The sequence below is a fragment of the Nansenia antarctica genome, assembly GCF_963989245.1.
Source record: "Nansenia antarctica genome assembly, chromosome: 6".
Lineage (NCBI taxonomy): Eukaryota > Metazoa > Chordata > Actinopteri > Argentiniformes > Microstomatidae > Nansenia > Nansenia antarctica.
This window is the reverse complement of record NC_137676.1, coordinates 65,629,485-65,649,855: the sequence shown is the minus strand read 5'-3', so window position 1 is coordinate 65,649,855 and position 20,371 is coordinate 65,629,485. Positions and strand designations below refer to the sequence as shown.

The window sequence follows — 20,371 nt, the reverse complement described above, 5'->3', positions numbered from 1 at the left end:
TATTTTAACGATCCTCTGCTCTCCAGGCTCTGGTCACTTTCCCTGATATGGAGTCAGCTCAGGAGATGGTGAAGGTCTACACTGCCAGCCCTGTCCGGATCAACGACCATCAGCTGATAATGAAACACCTGAGGCAACCTGTGGAACTCAGCACACCGGTAGGCTTGAGAGATGCCAACACACAGAACTCCTAACTGAAATATTTAAGCAATATCACACGAGAGGGAGTGTGTTATACTGAATATCAGCACGGCTATGATTCGGTCGTAGGTACGAGGCCGCTGGCCGAGTACCGAAGACGATCACAGACGTGCTGATATTCAGTATAACAGCACGACCTTGAGTGTGATATTGCTTTTATACAAGTTCTACAGCGCAATTTATTAGTTAACAGTAATAAGCGACAACAGATTATGATTTGTTTGTTTATTTAATCATAAAAATAAACAAAAAATTGTTTCACAACTGAACTTCAAATGGACGGTTGCCTAGTAACGTGAACACAAACATGTAGTCTAATTAACGGTCATTTAATAGAACATCTGTGCGGTGGAGTGATACATATAGTTAAAAGTCCCAGTGCTGTTATACTGTATATCAGCACTCATGGAATGCCTCTCGTCCAATCAAATTACTTGGTCGGAACTAACTGTTGTATAATATGGTTTAAGGTTATTTACAGAGAGAAAAAGGATCCATCTTTCCATAATCAGTTGGCAGGCCATGTTTTATATCCTGGGGGCACAACCCAGAAATGACTGATATTCTGTTGATGATCCTCATTATTTCATTTATCACTGCAGGACTGTCATTGTCTTGGTCTTGGTCTTCTTCGCATTGTTGAGGGGATAGCTTGCCCTAAGCATTTCATTGCATTGTCTACAGGCTATATTCTATGTGTATGATGAAAATAAAGTTTATTTTATTTTATTTTAGGTGGCACTCTACGGAGCGATAATGGAACACAGCCCTCTTGTGAGTATTGGCATGCTGAAAATACTGAATTCCCTCTGTAATTAATGGTCATTTTAATGTTTGGGGTACCATGTTTTTGCTAAGGCACCCGAGTAGGCACTGCAGTTGAAAAAGTGAATAAGATCTATACAATTTCTCTGGATTCTAGACCCTAAACAGATTAGTGTTGTCATAAATAATGACTAAATAAAGCATTGCTTTCATTTGGCTAAAGGCGCCAGTCAGCTGGTACAGACTGCTAGTGGTCAGTAACGTCCCAGCCACGCCCACTGGCCCAGAAGAGGTCCAGAAGCTTGTCCAGCGCTTTGGCGCCATCAAACAGACTCTGGTTCTCAATCACAACGACTCCAGCACAGTAAGTCTTTGGCAGTGTCCCATATTGTGTATTTACCTGTGCAAAAAAAAAGTTTAGTGTGTGTATTCAAGTGTCTGTGTGGACCCAACCTCAATTCTTCACCTTCCGTTACCCACTTCCGCCAGATCATCTTTGAGATGGCGACACCGAACATCGCCCTGTCCGTGTACAAGCGCTTCTTTAAGTACCCATGTGTCATCCAGAACAAGCCACTCGCTTTCTCCCGGAAGCCAGACCCCAAAAAAAGCAACAACAAAATGGCGGCTGCTGATCCCAAGAGTACTGGTGCGGCTCCAGCGAATGGTAACGCCAGTCAGACACTGGTCACTGCACCCTCTGGTGGAGAGAAGGACTCGTCACCTCATTCTGCACCAGACGGAGAGTCTATTTCTGAAGTAAAGGAAGAGGACACTAATGGGTCATCATTACAGCCAACTGAAGGGAGCTGTGGTGGGGTTACTGAAGTGAAGACTGATTCACCTGTAGATCAGATTAAAGATGAAGTCACAGACACGGTCGCAAACATTTTAACAAAGTCCAATGTTACTGAAGCGGATGTCCCGGGTACTAACATTTCAACACGTTCTGAAGAGACTGAAGCCGTCGTTTCAAATACTACTCCGCAAGCTGCCGATAACGATAAAGAAGACGTCCCAGAGACTAGTCTGCAAGCAGCCGAACCAGACTCGGCCAAGAATGTGCTAAAAATTCCAGCAGAGCCTCCGAAAATGATGTCACAACTGGTGGCAGCGTTACGACAAGAGTGCAGGACCAGAGCCTCCTCCAATAAGACCACCCCTGAGCAGGTTACTGGCCAGGCCCCTCCTAGCCTTCCCAAGGTGACCCCGGAGATGCTGAAGGCCCTGCTCCAGGAGTGCAGGGCCAGGTCCTTAAGCAGAGCCAGTGCTGAGCAGGCCAGTAAGGAACAGGCACCCCCCCCTTCAGGACTAAAGGTAAGAGCAAGTTTAAAAAAAAAAAAAAAAAAAACTTCAGTTAAAACTAAAATATTACGTGGTATGTAATAATACTGATGCTGGGTTCACGGAATGTGAATGCAGTGCATTTGAAGAAAAACTGGGCTGCACACAGATTTATGCTTGATTCTTATGTTTTTATCCCAACAGCATACATCTGAACAGAGGAAGGGAAGAAGGGAGAAGACGGAGGAGGAGAGGAGGACGTCCCACAGGGAGGGCTCCTCAGATTCTGGGGGGTCGAGGTTGTCCATGGGTTCAGAGAGGAGCCGGCAGGGCTCACAGTCTGAGTCCAAGAGAGAAGACAAACCCAAAACAATTTGGGTGGCTGAGGGCCTCAAGCTACAGGTGAGAAGCTGGTGTTTAAGGCCAGAATCATCTTATCTATAATAAATAATTACACATACATGCATACAAAAAGGTCTTAACACCAGTAATTTGCATTTAAGCGGACGCAAAATTGCTTCTTCATTCAGTGGTTATGCAAATGCGTCAGTAACGTCCACAGACATACCCTGTCGCTCTTCTGCTCCACCATGCAAACCACATTCAAAACAAACATTGATGGTGTCTCCAGGGGGGTATTCCATCAACTTCGCTAAAGGTAAATCCAAGCTTATTTTGATAAATCTCGCAAGACTTAGGGTTAGGGTCAAAATAAGCCTGGATTTTCCTGTAGCGACATTGATGGAATTCCCCCCCTGGTCTATAACAAACAATGGAATTAGGCATGAAGCACATTTATTCTGAAAAATGTAAAAAAATAAATAAAAAAAAAACGGAAATCAATGACACTTGCTAGACATTTCAACATTTTGTTGAAAATAAACCTTTTTGAGGGGGGATTTACGAGGTTCCACGATTGCTGACTTTCCCCCCCCCCCCCCTCACCAGCTGTCATCACATTTAGGAAACAGTGTTCAGAATGTTAACTGGTGCATTCCCTGTGTTCCCTCCCAGAAGGAGGGGGAGGGGGATGATGTCGGAGAGGAGGCCATGGCCTTCGACATGGAGGACTTTGTGACGGTGGATGAGGTAGGGGATGTAGCTGAGGTGCCCCGCCCAGCTCTGAACATACCTGAGGTGACCGTTGAAGAGACAACGACCTCACCAGCCCCGGTGTCGGAGCAACAGGCTCCAGAGGACATGGCGCAGATGCAGGTGACGGTAAAACTTGAGAGGGCAGAGGAGGAGGAAGAGGAGGAGGAGGAGTCGCCGCCCTCAATAGGAACCACAAAGGCAGGGTCTGTGAAGACACGAGAGGGAATCAAAGAGGAGAATGTTTCAGTCTGTCAGGATGAAGTCATCTATGAGGTCAGTCTGGATATTCTGACTTGAAGTGAGATGCTTTAATATACTTCAGTAGATCATGTGAAACACTTAAAGAATGTGCCCTGTTTGAATGGTGTCATGCACTCCATCTTCTCTTCACTTTATGCTAAGAGTATATGAAGGCTATTTGAACATGACCCTGATCTCCCCCTGCCTCTTACATGGCTTACTTCCTCTTAGCCTCGGGTCACCGTGGACAAGGCGAGCAGCGGTGAAGTCACTGAGGAGTCTGAGGTGAAGGGTCACACGAAGGCTTCACTCAGAGGGGAAGAGGAGGGTGGAGGAGTGAAGGATCTTCACAGGGCAACCTTTGTGACCGTGGACCAGGTCAGACAGGTGGAGGGAGGAAAAGAGAGGAGGCGTGGAGAGGAGGAAAGGAGAGCACCTGGTAAAGGTAATGAAGTAAATTCATCCACAGTCATAATCATAATTGTCCTTGTATAGTTTGCCAATTTTATCCTAGGTTTGATGTTTTTCCTGCCTGGCTTATGTCAACAATGTAAAATATCCACATGTATTAGTGGTAGGATTACAGTAACCCACTCAATGTGCAATACTGGTTGAGATGGTGATGTTAATAAGAGGTTAGGACATGCTCACCAACATGTTAGTGGTCACCGATTTGTTGTAAATCTGAGGCAAAGCTGGTTACTCATTTTAATGCAAAACAGTTGTGGTTGCACGTAGAAGTAGAGAAATAAATTGTAACCAACTTGATCTCGATGACTGTTGTGTGGTTATGGTACAAAGTACAATAGTGACTGAGAAGCATTGAACCATGACATGGGAATCGAGGGTGTGGGAACTGACCATCCACATCTGATGTGAGAAGTATGCTTCTACATTTACATTTTTGGCATTTAGCAGACGCCTTATTCCAAAGCGACTTACAATCAATACATTTGACTAAGTAAGGGAATCGTCTATCCACCAGTCATAGCAGGAAAAGTACTCAATGCCTCTCAGGCCAGGGGCAATTGGTAGTAGTCGTGCTAGAAAAAGGAAGTTTTTTTTTATTGAAACAGGAGAAACAGTACATGGGGTTAGTAGATGTCTCAGGAGAAACGGTATAGGGGGGAAGTAGGTGTTTCTGGAGACACAGTGCAGTGGGGTAGTCAGAAGGTATGCTTCTATGGCTTCAGTAATAATGTGTTCCTCCGTCAACAACTTCTTGGTCCACAGTGACATCAAAGCGCCAGAGGGAGAGAAAATCCCAGGATGAGAGAGAGGAGGAGGAGTCACTGGAGAAGAAGCAGAGGAGAGAGCCTTTCTTTCATGGCGACTACAGCATTCCAGCCTTCAACTCTGACAGCCCTATTGGTGAGACACGTCTTGTGCTAAACTAGTTAAGCAAATCTATTTGTGCACCAAAAGCCTTTTTAGACAACTTTTTAAGGAATTGCTTGTCCACGTCCACTTGGTAGGAAATGCAGCGTTATCATCAATGTGTAAAAGCAGATTTTTTTTTTGCTTCTGATCCATTTGTACACTGACAGGCATGGAGTTCCTGGTGCCTAAGACCGGCTTCTTCTGTAAGGTGTGTGCCAAGTTTTACAGTGGAACTGAGGATGCCCAGAGCGCCCACGGCAGGAGCCTCAAACACTACCAGAACCTGGAGGTAAGAGACAGGCACTGTGAGGAAAACTGGCAATGCTGGAACATTCAAACAAACAAAAATAATAGTAGGCCATTGGAAATAATTGTCTTAATTATGTACAAATATCTGCATGTTCAGTAAAAAAAAAAAAACTGTACTATTGAAATGTGTAACCCCTTTACAGTCAGGGCAAAACATGAACACCTGCCACACGGCAAATGTGGGTAGATTTTGGAATTGGTGGGAAAGTCTGTAAATCTTAAAAGCCACTGTGGCGGGTAGCGAATATTATGCTTCAGTTTAAAAAACGAAACTATTATGGACACCGTTGATTCAACATTTGTGACAACGCTCCTGCTTCCTACAGCTGACTGTAACTGCTGCACGTCTATCCACACTTCTTTCACACATGAAATGAAAACATGCCGGAGAAAATATTTTGTGGTAATTTTCATGCGTCAGAAGTCATGCTAATGTGTTTTTTTGTTTTTTAAAATCATTGCTTAATGGTTTAAAAGAAATGTGGCTGGTAAGTAAAAAGTTAGACTGGCTGGTGAATTTTCTCATCCACCCAGGCACCTTGGCTGGTAGACCAAAACGTTTTTTTTCATGCCCTGTTTGACAGTACTGTTTGAACTTTAAAACAAACAACATTCGTATGTACTGTATAGCACCGTACCAAGATCCTCAGTATTTCATCATTGCAAGTGTGTAGGAAACATGATCACGATCATGTTCGCTGTATAGGTGGTCAGTGGTGCTGCTATGCATGTGTACTGTATGAGGAAGTATTATCATTCGATTTATATTTTTGTCCCCAGAAATCCTTTGAGAAGTGGAAGGCTAAGGAAGACGGCCACTCTGCAGCAAGCTGAGCTGAAACTTGACTGATTGACTGATTCATTCCTCTACTTAACCTCTCTTGCTCCACTTTTCTGTCTCCCTTGTTCTGTTTGTAACTTAGCTTTTCCATAAGTCCAGGCTCTTTTTTTTTTTTTAAGGATTTATTTTTCTGAGTGATGCATTCTGACTGCATATTTTTCATGTTATTGGATAGAGTCCTGGGGGGGTTACTCCAGGGGGGGGGAGCCTGGGGGGTTACTCCATCAACGTTGCTAAAGGAAAATCTAAGCTTATTTAAAACGTACCAGACTTATAAGACTTACCAGAAAATGAGCCTGGATTTTCCTTTAGCGACATTGATGGAATACCCCCCAGGCTCTTTCTGATGTAAATATGATTTTGTTGAGAGTTCTGTAACGATGGAGATGTGTAGAAATAAAAAATAATAATAAAATAAAAACAGTTTTTACTGAAACTGTTTTAGTAAATGTTTGTCTGTGTTCAATCATTTCATTTAAGTGTTGTACTGTATCTAACATAAAATCCAACTTAACCTAATGATAAGTGGTAATAGAATAGGATTATCCTTATGTTAACAGTGTAAGCTGGTTTGAATACTGCCAATTCCACAGGGCTGTGGTATGTATGTGCAACCATGTGCAAAAAGGGAAATGGAAGGTATTTGCATTTCACCTCATGCATGGATCATTACCTTAACAGCTGTAACACAACTGAATAATGTGGTAAATTAATACAGCTTATGAGCAAGAATGATTTCAGGTTTGGTTTGCATATGAAAATATGTGTTTCTTTATCTTTTTTTTGTTATTTGTGTCTGTCTCATTTCCTCCAATTCAGTCAGGACACTCATGCCAGTTTAACCATTTATTTAATATGACTGGTAATAAGATTTGAGATTGGTGTAATTGGAAGGCTCTGCTCTATATAGCTCCTGACCTAGGGGGTATTCCATCAACATCACTAAAGGAAAATCCAGGCTTATTTTGTTAAGTCTTGTGAGAGTTATCAAAATAAGGCTGGATTTTTGGGGTAAATCTCGCAAGATTTATCAAAACAAGCCTGGATTGTCCTTATGAATGAATGGTCTTTATTGTCATTGCTATAGTACAGGTACCAAACAACGAAATTTTAGGAGGGGTGGCTCCCCTGGTGCTAGGAAAGAAAAAAAAAACACAAGAAGGGAAGGAGCTGGTTTACATAAATAAAGGCTATGTACACTATCCACTATACTATACTGTACAGATAGACGACTAGGGTTGTCATATTGCACATAGTGTTATTGCACATTCATTTAAAGTGTCGCAGTTTGCAGGCTAGAAATGTACATATTTGTGCCTCAGCACTACACCTGATTTTTTCAGTCCAGCAGCTGCCATCAATCCGTCCAGACTGTCCAGGGCCCAGAACCTAGGTCTTTGCTGTGTTCAGGGCCTGGATGGCCCTGGGGTAGAAGCTGTTCTTCAGTCTGTTTGTCCTTGCGGCCATGGTCCTGTACCGCCTTTTCGAGGGCAGCCGGGTAAAGTGTTCGTACCCAGGGTGGGTTGGGTCTCTGGAGATCTTGGAGGCCTTCCTGAGACAGCGTGTGTTGTACAGCTCTTCCAGAGAGGGGAGGGGGGCGCCGGTGATCTTCTGGGCTGTTCTCACGACTCTGTAGCGCATTTCTCTCCGCGGTTGTGCAGCTGGAGAACCAGTTGCAGATGCCGTAGGTGAGGATGCTCTCCACTGCGCCGCGGTAGTAGGCCACCATTATCTCCTGCTTGTTGTGTTCCTTCCTGAGGACTCTCAGGAAGTAGAGCCGCTGTTGTGCCTTCTTGATGGTGGCTGTTGTGTTCTTCCAGGACAGGTCATCCTGTATGTGCACCCCCAGGAATCGGAGGGTTGAGACTCTCTCCACGCTCTCCGTCGATGAGCAGGGGCTGGATCTCGGACTTTTTCCTCCTGAAGTCCTTAAGTCCTCCTTAAGCAACGTTGATGGAATAACCCCCTGCAGTTTAAACGACCATAAGATATAAAAACAAAAAATAATGGCAGGTAGGCCCATGACTGAGCCCCCTGTAAGTAGGAGTTGGGTGGGACGACTAAGAAATGTTACTCTCATAGCCAATATAAATATGTCACACTGTTTAACTGGTGGAGTGTGAACCTCCTGGGGTAGTGGTGGTCTAGTGGATAGTGAGTTGGACTTGTGATGGGAAGCAGGGTTCGAGTTATGTGGGAGCCAATAGAGATGGTCTGAGACTCTCTGAGCTCCCATGAAGGCAGTAAAATCAAAAATCTGTGGGGGTCGCTAATAATACATTACCACAACTATTATTTGATCAAAATGTCAATGTAATGAATATTATTCAATTTATATTATAAATATTGTAAAATAAACACGTTTTCCAAAAGAGCTACGCGCACCATTAATCTCCTGTGAATGACAGTAGGCCTTTGACTGCCTGCACTTCACCACCAAGACACCATGGGGCGCAGTAGAATATTGTGCAACAGCAAAAGGTTGATTAATCAGCTGTGCGGTAAACCGTTGGAACACACAGTGCACAGCTGATTAATCAATTAAACCAATAGAGTGAGACAGGATATGTTCATATACCAGTTGCCTTTCAGGAAGTAGTGAGATCGTGCACCTAGCCTATTATTGAGAAGCAAACATTCATTCATTAGCTATACAGGAGTATATACATACAGTAGCTACCATGCCGCCCAAAAAAAGGCCATTTTTTGACCCTCTCCCGTTCATCCAATCTTGGATAAAGAAAGGACATCGGACGTCAGCATCATGGGTTCCAGGACCGCGACCGCAGCCTACTGAAAACAGACCAAACAGGTCTATCTTGTCTCCGTAAAGGTAAGGTGGCTTTTACTTTTTACTAACCTAGTGTACATGTATTTTTCGCTCCTTCTGTATAGCAAAAATAACACAATTATTGGCCGAGATACATGTGTGATTATCGCTTTTATAGCTGTTGTTTCATGTGGGGCTGTTGATGTGGTGAAATGAGTAGCCTGCAGCTGTAGCGTCAGGATATGTTGGTATTTGAGGAGGAGGATGAGGATGAGGATGATGTTTCGGTACCGGTACCGTTTTTAAAGTATCGATTTGTCACCGGTATCGAATAAAACCCAAACTGTACCCAACCCTAACTATATGTTTACATGCCAACTAATTAGCTAATTCATTTCTGTCATTTAGAGCTGAGGGGAGCAACAGAGAGACGGACAACAGGACAGTAACAGAGAGACAACGGGAGAGGAGAGCAATAGAGACAGAACTGAATGCACTGAACTTTTTTTTTTATTCTTTGCATTATTAACACTGTTGTGTTATTGTGTTATTAAAGTGTTTAAGTGTTTTATGGTAAAGCATTATGAGTGGTGTGTGTGCAGGGTGCTCGTGAGTTGTATATTTTGGGGAGGGGGGAGGCTTGTGTATGGGGGCGGGGGGTCCTCACACAAAGGAGTAGCCTAGGGCCACTGACCACCTTAATCCGCTACTGCCTATAGCTAATTAAAACTTTTAAGTCCCATCGCTGTGTGGGCATGATTCACGCGTGCATGAGAACATTTCGCACTGTTATTTTGGAGACCCCCACAGAGATCAGCTTATAACTCGAACCCTGATGGGAAGGTTGTGAGTTCAAATCCCGCCTGAAGCCACACCACTACTAGTATGCCCTTGGGTAAGGCACTTAGCCCTCAGTTACTCCAGGGGGAATGTCCCTGTAATTCGTAATTGTAAGTCGCTTTGGATAAAAGCGTCTGCTAAATGGCTAAATTATTAATTAATTAACCTGCTTTTAAACCTTGTCCCTTGAACATGCAACAGATGGTTTTATGCATACATCCTGTCCTTTCAACTGACGGACAGCTGTGCTGTAGGCCCAATCCCAATTCACCCCTTGGCCCTACATTTTATCCCTACCCCTCCGTGTTGCGCGTTCACGTGTAGGGTAGGGGTAGGGCCAAGTGGTAGGGCTATAGTTCTTACAGATGCACATTCCAAACCAAGGGTTAAAATAGTGTTGAAACTTTCCAGAATGCATTGAGAATCTTCAGCAAGATAGTGACAATTCTAGTCTTCGTTAATAAAGATTTTTTAAATTAAGATAAGCATTGTATTATCGTTGTGACTCTGTTCAGAGGGGCAAGCCGAAAAGCGAGTGGCACTCCAAAACGAGGGGGAGTGGTAAAATCCCATTTGAAATGGGATTTGGAAATGGGATGTGCCCTGTCTGAAATAATGCTAGCTTCATACATTTCAATCCCTGTTTTTACTGCAATATTATTCCCAAAGAAAAGGATGATGCTCTCAATCAATACACCGGGTTTATTAAATGGATCTGTCCGGCACTAGTCCTGAGTTGCTCATCTCAGTCCAGTGTTTTGCATTGGATACAGGCATGTTTCTTGCCATGTACAGTAGATCAGCAACTTAATGATTAGATCGGTTTTTGCCAGGGCGTTGCCTCATAACCAGGAGAACTTTCATCAACCGTAGTATCACATCAATCAATGCTTCAAGAGACTCCAGTCTCTGAGCTTCAGCAGTCCTTGCTAAGTTATTGATAATAATAATAATAACTTTTCCTGCAAAAGTTGCGGCTGATGGTGACTTCAATATATAGTGTTCTTTCCCATTTGTTTATTCATGTTTTTAGTCATTTTAGTAAAGTTCGATGTGGATCAGCAGCCTGGGCCAGGTGAAGGAGGGGGTGAGAGGGAGAGAAGCAGCCTGATGATGGTTTATTTTACATGTCTGTTGTAGTTTTTGTAGTTTTTGTAGTATGGGAAATTTACACTGAAACTCAATAGACCTCTGGCTCCCCTTTGAGCGATAGCTTTCCTTTGCTTTTCCTAGCAGCTGATTTGTCTACGATTTGACTGCCATTAGCTGCTGGTTTTCTGCTTGTTTTGGACACAGCCCATCCCACTTCTTTGACACAACCGACTGAGCTTTGTAGTATTTGACCTTGATCCTATTATTCCTTTGAATATTGATTTGCTCTCCTGATTTAAATAAGTATGGGCTAGATTAGCTAGTTGATTAGCCCTGGCCTTTATTTTATTTTATTTTATATTTTTCAGATTTTATCCCTTTTTCACCCAATTTGGTAGCCAATTGAACCCAACCTAGCATCCAATTATCCCCTGCCTATTGCGAGGGATCCGCCGCACGACCCCGTGGCCGGCAGCCCCAGAGGAGATCGCCAGGCAGACTAGCTGACTGGCTCCTCGAGCCCAGCACCGTTATTCCGGCACCCCGGGGGCGGTGTTGCGCGACGGATCCTTTGTCCGGAACTATTCCTATACCGCCCTCGGGAGCGGCCGCTCAATATGCCGCTCCCTGTGTGTGCCTCGGCCATATCCGGATCTGGCGAGCTGGGATTCGATCCCAGTCCCCGGTGGGCAGCTTGCACTAGTGGTTAGTGCTTAGACCGCTACACCACCGCGGGGCACCAGCCCTGGCCTTTAACTGAACATGATAATGGGGTAGAGGTTGCTGTATTTTTTATGCTCAAGCACTTTGAATTGCCCCTGCTTTATGAAATAAACAAATAAACTTGCCTTGTCTAGAGAAACGCTGCTATGAAATATGGTGGTCAGGTCTGGTCATACTAAGGGGCAAGTATTCTGCCATTCAATTACATTTTTGACAATATTTAAGACTGTCCTTTGATTTGACTTGATAACACAATAACACACCTTTATTTTAAAGATGACAAACAGACATGCTCTGAGTTCATAGTATCTATCTTTATTGAGTCTCAGCAACATCAAAGCCATAGACAATGTTCAAGCGCAATCACTGTTTTCCAAATCCAAAAGAAGGAAAAGCTAACAAACAAACAAAACACACATAGTGGCTGATTCTACTGTGTTTCTACATTAATCAGCTGTGAAGTATCTGTCCCATCATACAAAGATGCTCAATACATTACACCATATTAAAACAAAAATATGTTAATCATTACAGATTTCAAGTTACATTCCAAGATCTACACTGAATAGCTTTTTCTTTTTGTTCCTCTACTAAAAACACAGAAGAAATATTACATTGATTGCTCCATATCAGCTACATATCATCAATATACAAAAAATAGGTTTAGCTAGCAATTTATATTGGTACATCATGGGTTAATTATGCTCCACTGACTATTTAGAGACCCCTGATGCAAGGCAGTTTCCCAACCCTGTGGAGGTGGAGGAGGGGTTGGACAAAACCACAGACCATAAATATGGCAAAATCTATAAATACAGCTGAAAAAAAATCAAAGTCTGAAATGTATCTCATTAAAGTTGCTATCACAATAAATGGTAGATGGGTCACCGCAGTAGACATCAGGATAATCAATACGATCTTAAACGCCCTCATCTTCACGTTGTTTGTCCCCTCCCTCTCCCCGTCCCCTGGCCCAGGACGTTTGAGAACTTTGAGAACTGACAGGCAGCAGAAGAGCATCACCCCAAAATAGACGATGAACTCGCCAAGTAAAAGGTTGAACATCATGGTTGAAAACTGTAGCTCCAGAGAAGCACAGCAAAAGCCAAGCACCGTAAGCCAGGCGACAACGCAACACCCCACCCTGTACCTCAGGGGTTTGTACTTGAGAAAGACCGCAGGGTGGACCACCGCCAGGTGGCGCTCTACACAGATGCAGCACTGGAACAGGGACCGACCTGTGAACAATAACCCGTGTGAAAAAAAAGAAGGTGACGGTTGGAATGATCCACGTGGGAGGTGTAATTCTATTATGGAGACGATGTTGAACAGGCACAAGAGGATCTCAGACACGGTCAGGTTGAGAGCGAAGAACTCTGAGGCTATGGTCCCGCCAGCTCCGGTCACGATCAGCCACAGGACGTAGCCATTGGTGGGTAGACCCAGGATGATGTTGATTGCACAGGAAGCAACACCCAGTGGTCCGGCATAATCTGGTACCTCATGAGGAGGGATGAGAGTATCATTCAATTTGGAAATGTTCATCTCTCGAATGAACATTGTTTTGTGACCGTGTGGAAAGATGATATCTGTAGAGAAAAGAGTAAGAGAGTGATTGGTTACTTGTACACAACAGCAAAAAGAATGATGTCATAGTAATTGTCACAGTTTGTATTCATAATTTTGCCATTCGTGTATTCATGTCACACAATTGTACACAATTGAATCACCCTATAGCCAACCCAATGCAACAGGGTTAGATAAGTAACATCAACCTCTTCTATTAAAGGATCAGGGTGTAAGTCTGTTGGAAATCTGCCACCTCTGGCCTCCGCTGCAAACAAATACTTCCCCCTGAATAATAATACATAACCCTGAAATGGACTTGCAGTGTCAGACATTAGCTGTCGCGTTTCTGCATGCATGCACGATTCGTAGATGCAGCCACCAAAAAGAGAAATAACTGAGTCCTCTCCCTAGAACACCCATGACCAGTACCATATTTCATCAAATACATGATGAACTACAGAATTTTACAGTACAACTAAAAACAAAAACTTCACCAAACCTTGATTGACGGAGCGCTCCTACAGTAGTTCTCCCTTGACGTGTTAAATTGTTGTGTCTGTCTCTCAATCTGGGAGGTAATTTACCTATCAAATCTCTGTGTAATTTACCTATCAAATGTGTGTGTGTTTGTACTGCCTTCAAGTTGTATGGATGTTTGATATGGAGTACTGCATACTATGGGGGGCTGTTTTCAAATAGTAATTAATTAGTAATATTTAACAATATTTACAAATTTCACTAGATTTACAAATCTGGTCAAAATAATTGTTGGAAATCTGTCACCTCTGGTCACCACAGCAAAGTTCCAAACAGCAACATCCTCTCTAATAATTATTTATGCCCCCAAAATGGCTGTGCAGTGTCAGACATTAGCTGTTGTGTTTCTGCATGCATGGACGATTCAAAAGGGCAGCCGCCAGAAAGACAGAAATCGGTGAGTCCTCTCCACTAGAACACTGCTGGCAACTAACAATATGTTTGTGTGCTATAAACATAGTCATTACAACCGTTACATATTGCAGCCGTAACCCTTTTATAAACCTATTTACTTGACAATATTGCTCTCCTTTATACACTAAGAATTCCCAGATTTGTCTAATACATCTGTACTTGATGAACTACAGATTGGAATTTTACAGCTACAACTAAAATCAAAACTTTACCTAACCTTCACGGAGCACTCCTACACTAGTTCTCCCCTGACGTGTTAAGTTGTTGTGTCTGTCTCTCAATCTGAGATGTAATTTACCTATCAAATCTCTGCCCCACCTGTCTCTGTATGTGTGTATTTGTCTTGCGTTCGTGTAGTACATTACACTGCAGGTTATGAAGTAAATCACAAGTATAAATGGTATCAAACATTGTTAGTCTTCTGTTCGTTTCTTAAATGGTGGCCCCCAGCCTCAACCAAGTGTACTGAAAATGTAGCCTTCACAAAACAGTGTTTAATAGAACCCTACTATTGATTATGTATTGTAGCCTATTATATGGATGTTTGATATAGAGTGCTGCATACGTTGTGCAAAATCTAATTGTCATATGTCAATATCTATTAGCCTGGGCCAGGTGGAGGTAAGACACAGAGAGAGAGAGAGAGAGAGAGAGAGAGAGAGGGGGGGGGGAGGCAGCCTGGGCCAGGTGGAGGTAAGACAGAGAGAGAGAGAGAGAGAGAGAGGGGGGGGGGGGAGGCAGCCTGGGCCAGGTGGAGGTAAGACAGACAGACAGAGAGAGAGAGAGAGACAGGCAGCCTGATGATGGTTTATTTTACATGTCTCTGTTGTTGTTGTTGTTGTTGCTGTTGTTGTTGTTGTATGGGAAATTTCCACTGAAACTCATTAGACGTCCCCTTTGAGCGATAGCTTTCCTTGCTTTGGCGTTGATGTTTATGTAATCATTTGAATGAGAGTTAAGCACCTCTCGGATGCTTTGCAACTTATTTGACTATGAGCTAGAAAGCGTGTTGTGCCCTGAATTAGCTGCTTGTTTACTTTAGACACAGCCCATCCCGCTTCTTTGACACGACCGACTGAGCTTTGTAGTATTTGACCATGATCCTATTATTCCTTTGAGTCTTGATTCATATTTTTTATTATCCAGGTCTCTTGTTAGTATTTCCAAAGTGACCCATTTCTTTATTGATATGAAGAAATGTGAATGTTTTAATTTGATAGGGATTATTTGATAAAGGCTTCCTAAATGTTTTCTCATTCAAGATGATTTTTGTAATCGTGATGTGATCATGATTAAGGCATCCGAAAGGAAACTGTGAGTAGAGCCAGTCTCCTCCATCCCCTCCTCTCCACTGCCTTCCTCTGTCATCCTCTCATTGTGAAAGCTCCATTTAGACCACACAGATGAATGTCACCACCGAAAATGCTATGTACACTACACCACCCAGAACTTCACTGACTAGCACTGCAACTATTGCTTTTGCCTTGGTCAAAGCAGCAGCGCCTATACTTCCTAAGGAGACTGAAGAAAGCCCAGCTGTCTCCCAGGATCCTGACCAACTTCTACCACTGCAACATTGAGAGCATCCTCACCAACTGCATCACAGTGTGGAACGGTAACTGCAATGTGTCCGACCGGAAGGCCCTGCAACAGTAGGTGAGAACCGCCTAGCGCATCTTTGGCACCAAACTCCCTTCCATCGAGTCCCTCCAGGCAACCCGGTGTCGGCGGAGGGCGGCAAACATCATCAAGGATACCTCGCACCACAACCACAGACTGTTTGACCCCCCTACCATCTAAAAGACTCAGGAAGTACAGGATCCTCAGGTCCAATACCAGCAGCTTCTTTCACAGAGCTATCACTCTGATAAACAATCCCCCCCTGCACACACCCCGCTGAACTATTAACCCCCCCCCACACACACACACACACACACACACTTGACTATGACTCTCATCACCCCCCCCCCCCCCTTGGGATACTATGGCTATGACAATGAAAATGACAATACTATGCTGACAATGACAATACTTTGATGGCTGCACATCCATGGTTAATGTGATCACTCTATAACCGTTGCACTACTGATATTTACATTACTACCTTTGCTCTTACTGTATATTGCACATTGCACATGTTTCCTGATATAGCTTCTCTTATACTTCTGCAGATGAGATACTGTACATAAACTACCTCCCACCCGATGTACTGCGAGCTGGCAGGGATGAGGAGCAAGTTCAGCCACAGATTTGTTCTCCCCCGTCAAAGTACAAAAAGATTTGGACAGTCCTTTATTCCAGCTGCACTCCGACTCTACAACCAGGCCCTGCAGGGTGGGGGAGACCTGGAGATGGAACTTTTGGAACTTTTTACTTATTGAGCCTGCACTGTTTTATGTTTTTTATTGAATGTTTTTCTGTTTTCTGTACTGAATGTTTTCTGCCCTAACTGAGCTGTTTGACAACAAAATTTCCCCATTGGGGACAATAAAGGTTTTCAATCAATCAATCAATCACTGTTCTACCCACCTAACTGTACATAGCTCATAATAGCCCATGACTGTATATACCTCTAAACTAAACTGATGTTTACAACACTACCTCTGCACATACTGTATATTGCATAGTTACCTATCACTACCATTCTTGTTCTATTTATGTCGTGCTCTTATATCACTATTTGCACTTTTGGTTGGATACTGGAAACTGCATTGCATTGTATAGTACTTGTAATTTGCGATGACAATAAAGCTGAATCTAATATAATATAATATAATATAATCTATTGTGAACTTTGTAATCATTCTGATATACCCTCTATCTATAATTATATACGTCCTCTGTTTGAAAGACTGGATGACTGGAGTGGCGGACCATAGCCTTCCAGTTTTTCATTCTCAACCTGACAATGTTGTTGTTGCACCAAAGGATAGGTTTTGGCAGTAGATATTGATATAATGACAATTAGATATGTTGCACAGTGTATGCAGCACCCTATATCAAACATCCATATAATAGGCTACAATTCATAAGGGTTCTATTAAACACTGTTTTGTGAAGGCTACATTTTCAGTATACTTGGGTGAGGGGGCCTCCAGTTTAGAAACCAAAAAAGGACTAACATTGTTTGACACCCCTTACACTGGTGATTTACTGCATCACTTTCAGTGTAATGTACCACACAAACGCAGCACAAACACACACATACAGGTGCAGGCGGGGCAGAGATTTGATAGGTAAATTACCTCCCAGATTGACCGACAGACACAACAACTTAACACGTCAAGGGAGAACTACTGTAGGAGCGCTCCGTCAATCAAGGTTTGTTGAAGTTTTGTTTGTAGTTGTACTGTAAAGTTCTGTAGTTCATCAAGTATTTGTCCAAATATATTAACAAACAAACCTGTAAGTTAATAGGTTTTATAAAATGGTTAAGGGTGCAATATGTAACATTCAAGCTTTCTAAACCTAATGGTTGTAATGACAATCATAATGTTTATTAGGTAGCGATCAGGGATAAGATCCCCTTGAAATAAATGTTTCATGATCAACACTGTTTTGGTCCTGTGAAAGCACTTTCTCAAATGGAGTGACCTCAAACACTCGGTTTGTATATAAGCATTACTGGTACTGGTAATGGGTGTTCTAGGGAGAGGACTCAGATATTTGTCTTTTTGGTGGCTGCATCTTCGAATCGTGCATGCATGCAGAAGCGCAACAGCTAATGTCTGACACTGCAAGTCCATTTCAGGGTTATGTATTATTATTCAGTGGGAAGTATTTGTTTGCAGCGGAGGAGGCCAGAGGTGGCAGATTTCCAACAGACTTACACCCTGATCCTTTAATAGAAGAGGTTGATGTTACTTATCTAACCCTGTTGCATTGGGTTGGCTATAGGGTGATTCAATGGGCAAATGTGTGACATGAATACAAACCGTGACAATTACTGACATCATCCTTTTTGCTGTTGTGTACAAGCAACCAATCACAAATCACATCTCTCTGGCTCTTTTCTCCACAGATATCATCTTTCCACACAGTCACATACTGTACTGTATTACAATGTTCATTCGAGAGATGAACATATCCAAATTGAATGATACAGCCGTCCCGGACTATATCATACCACTGACTGTTGCTTCCTATGCAATGAACATCATCCTGGGTCTACCCACCAATGGCTACGTCCTGTGGCTGATCGTGACCGGAGCTGGCGGGACCATAGCCTCAGAGTTCTTCGCTCTCAACCTGACCGTGACTGAGATCCTCTATGGCCTGTTCAACATCGTCGCCATAATAGAATTGTACCTCCCGCCTGGATTACTCCAACTGTCACCTAATACATTTTCACAAGGGTTATTGATCACAGGTCGGTCCCTGTTCCAGTGCTGCATCTGTGTAGAGCGATACCTGGCGGTGGTCCACCCTGTGGTCTTTCTCAAGTACAAACCCCTGAGGTACAGGGTGGGGTGTTGTGTTGTAGTCTGGCTTATGGTGCTTGGCTCTTGCTGTGCTACTCTGCTGCTACAGTTTACAACCATGATGTTAACACTTTTACTGTGCCAATTCCTCTTCTATTTTGGGGTGATGCTCTTCTGCTGCCTGTCCATTCTGAAGCTTCTCAAACGTCCTGGGCCAGGGGACGGGGAGAGGGAGGGGACAAACAACGTGAAGATGAGGGCGTTTAAGATCATATTGATTGTCCTGATGTCTACTGCAGTGATCCATCTATCAATTATAGTGATTGTTGTTTTATGGATTCTCGATCGTTCATATCACATGTTAGCTATAGTAATCATGTATTTCGGCATATTGGCCGGTGGTTTTGTCCAACCCCTCCTCTCCCTCCACAGGATTGGGAAACTGCCCTGCATCTGGGGTCTCTAAATAGTCAGTGGAGCATATTAACCCATGACGTACCATGAATAGCTAATCTAACCTATTTTTGGAGTATTGGTGATATGTAACTGATATAACTGTAACCTACTCACCACTTAAGACATCAACAATCTGGCCCCCTCCTACCTTGCCGATCAGACAGGTCAACACCCTCCCAACATTTAAACAGGCCCTCAAAACCCACCTCTACAAGGTTGCCTTCACCAGTTAACCCTCTCCCCCTCCCCTTCCCATGTGTCCCCAGCACTATCTTAATTAGGCCCCTATACTGTATTTTATTTATTTTTTGTTTATTTTTATTATTACTACTCGATCTTCTCATTTTGTAAAGCGTATTTGAGTGTTTAGAAAAGCGCTATATAAGTATATATATATAGTGTGTATTATTATTATTACGATTATTACGATTATTATTATTATTATTATTATTATTATATGGATTGATGTTGGGTCATATTTCTTCTGTGTTTTTAGTAGAATGAGTTCTTATTCAGTGTAGATTTTGGAATGTAACTTCAAATGAAATTTGTAATGACTAACATATTTTCATTAATATGGTGTAATGTATTGTGCATCTTTGTATGATGGGACAGATACTTTACAGCTGGCTAATGTAGAAATTCACTAGAATCAGCCCCTATGTGTGAGGTAAAAAAAAGATATACATATTTTATAAATAAGATTGTGCTTGAACATTGTAAATGGCTTTGGGGTTGCTGAGACTCAATAAAGATAGATACATTGAACTCTGAGAATGTCTGTCTGTCATCTTTAGAATTATGTGTTATTATGTCAATCGGTAAAATCAAAGGACAGTCTTAAATGTAAAACATTATAAAAAAAAGATGTATTACATTCTCTACCTCCACAGGACTTGGTAATTATGAATGAATGAATGGTCTTTATTGTCATTGCTATAGTACAGGTACCAAACAACGAAATTTAGGAAAAAGTTAAGTTAAGTTAATAAAGTTAATAAACCAGCAGACAGTAGGTATATGTAATAATACAGGTAATACAAGTATATAATAATAGTTAAAGGACAAGCTATTTGTTTCTATGCACAAACATGAGCTATTTTACGATGTTACATTTTTTTAAATTGCCCATCATGTGTTCTTAGATTGTTGTCATTGCTTTAGCATTTACAATTGACTTAATAGTTCCTGCTTTGTTACCATCAATCAATCACTTGGGCTGCTGCTATGAATTGTGCTTTACTTCATTGTGTTTTCATCCAAGAGGACCACAATAGAAAGAATGCCTCTGAACATGATTGTGCCTATACTTGTCTCCTACATAAACCTCCTCATAAATGTGTCTCCAGACTCTCCACCCAGTAGCTATAGGCCTAATCCTCTGCTATGTTCTTTAACACCTCGTGAGCTTAGAATTATAAGGTTCTATCTCCA

General features: G+C 42.6%; 1 protein-coding gene across 1 annotated transcript in view; it reads left to right on the top strand.

The window, feature by feature from the left end:
• LOC308160841 (uncharacterized protein) overlaps positions 1-6,219 on the top strand; it is a gene marked incomplete at its 5' end in the record, with an annotated part of 31,923 nt that extends 25,704 nt beyond the window's left edge. Inside the window, 10 exons of the mRNA XM_080534776.1 lie at positions 27-158; positions 937-975; positions 1,190-1,330; positions 1,456-2,283; positions 2,455-2,652; positions 3,265-3,618; positions 3,817-4,030; positions 4,819-4,956; positions 5,133-5,254; positions 6,055-6,219. Coding sequence (XP_080390902.1) covers positions 27-158; positions 937-975; positions 1,190-1,330; positions 1,456-2,283; positions 2,455-2,652; positions 3,265-3,618; positions 3,817-4,030; positions 4,819-4,956; positions 5,133-5,254; positions 6,055-6,108 — 2,220 coding nt within the window. The 3' untranslated portion in view covers positions 6,109-6,219. The remainder of the gene's footprint in view (positions 1-26; positions 159-936; positions 976-1,189; positions 1,331-1,455; positions 2,284-2,454; positions 2,653-3,264; positions 3,619-3,816; positions 4,031-4,818; positions 4,957-5,132; positions 5,255-6,054) is intronic.
• Between the last annotated feature and the right edge of the window lie 14,152 nt (positions 6,220-20,371).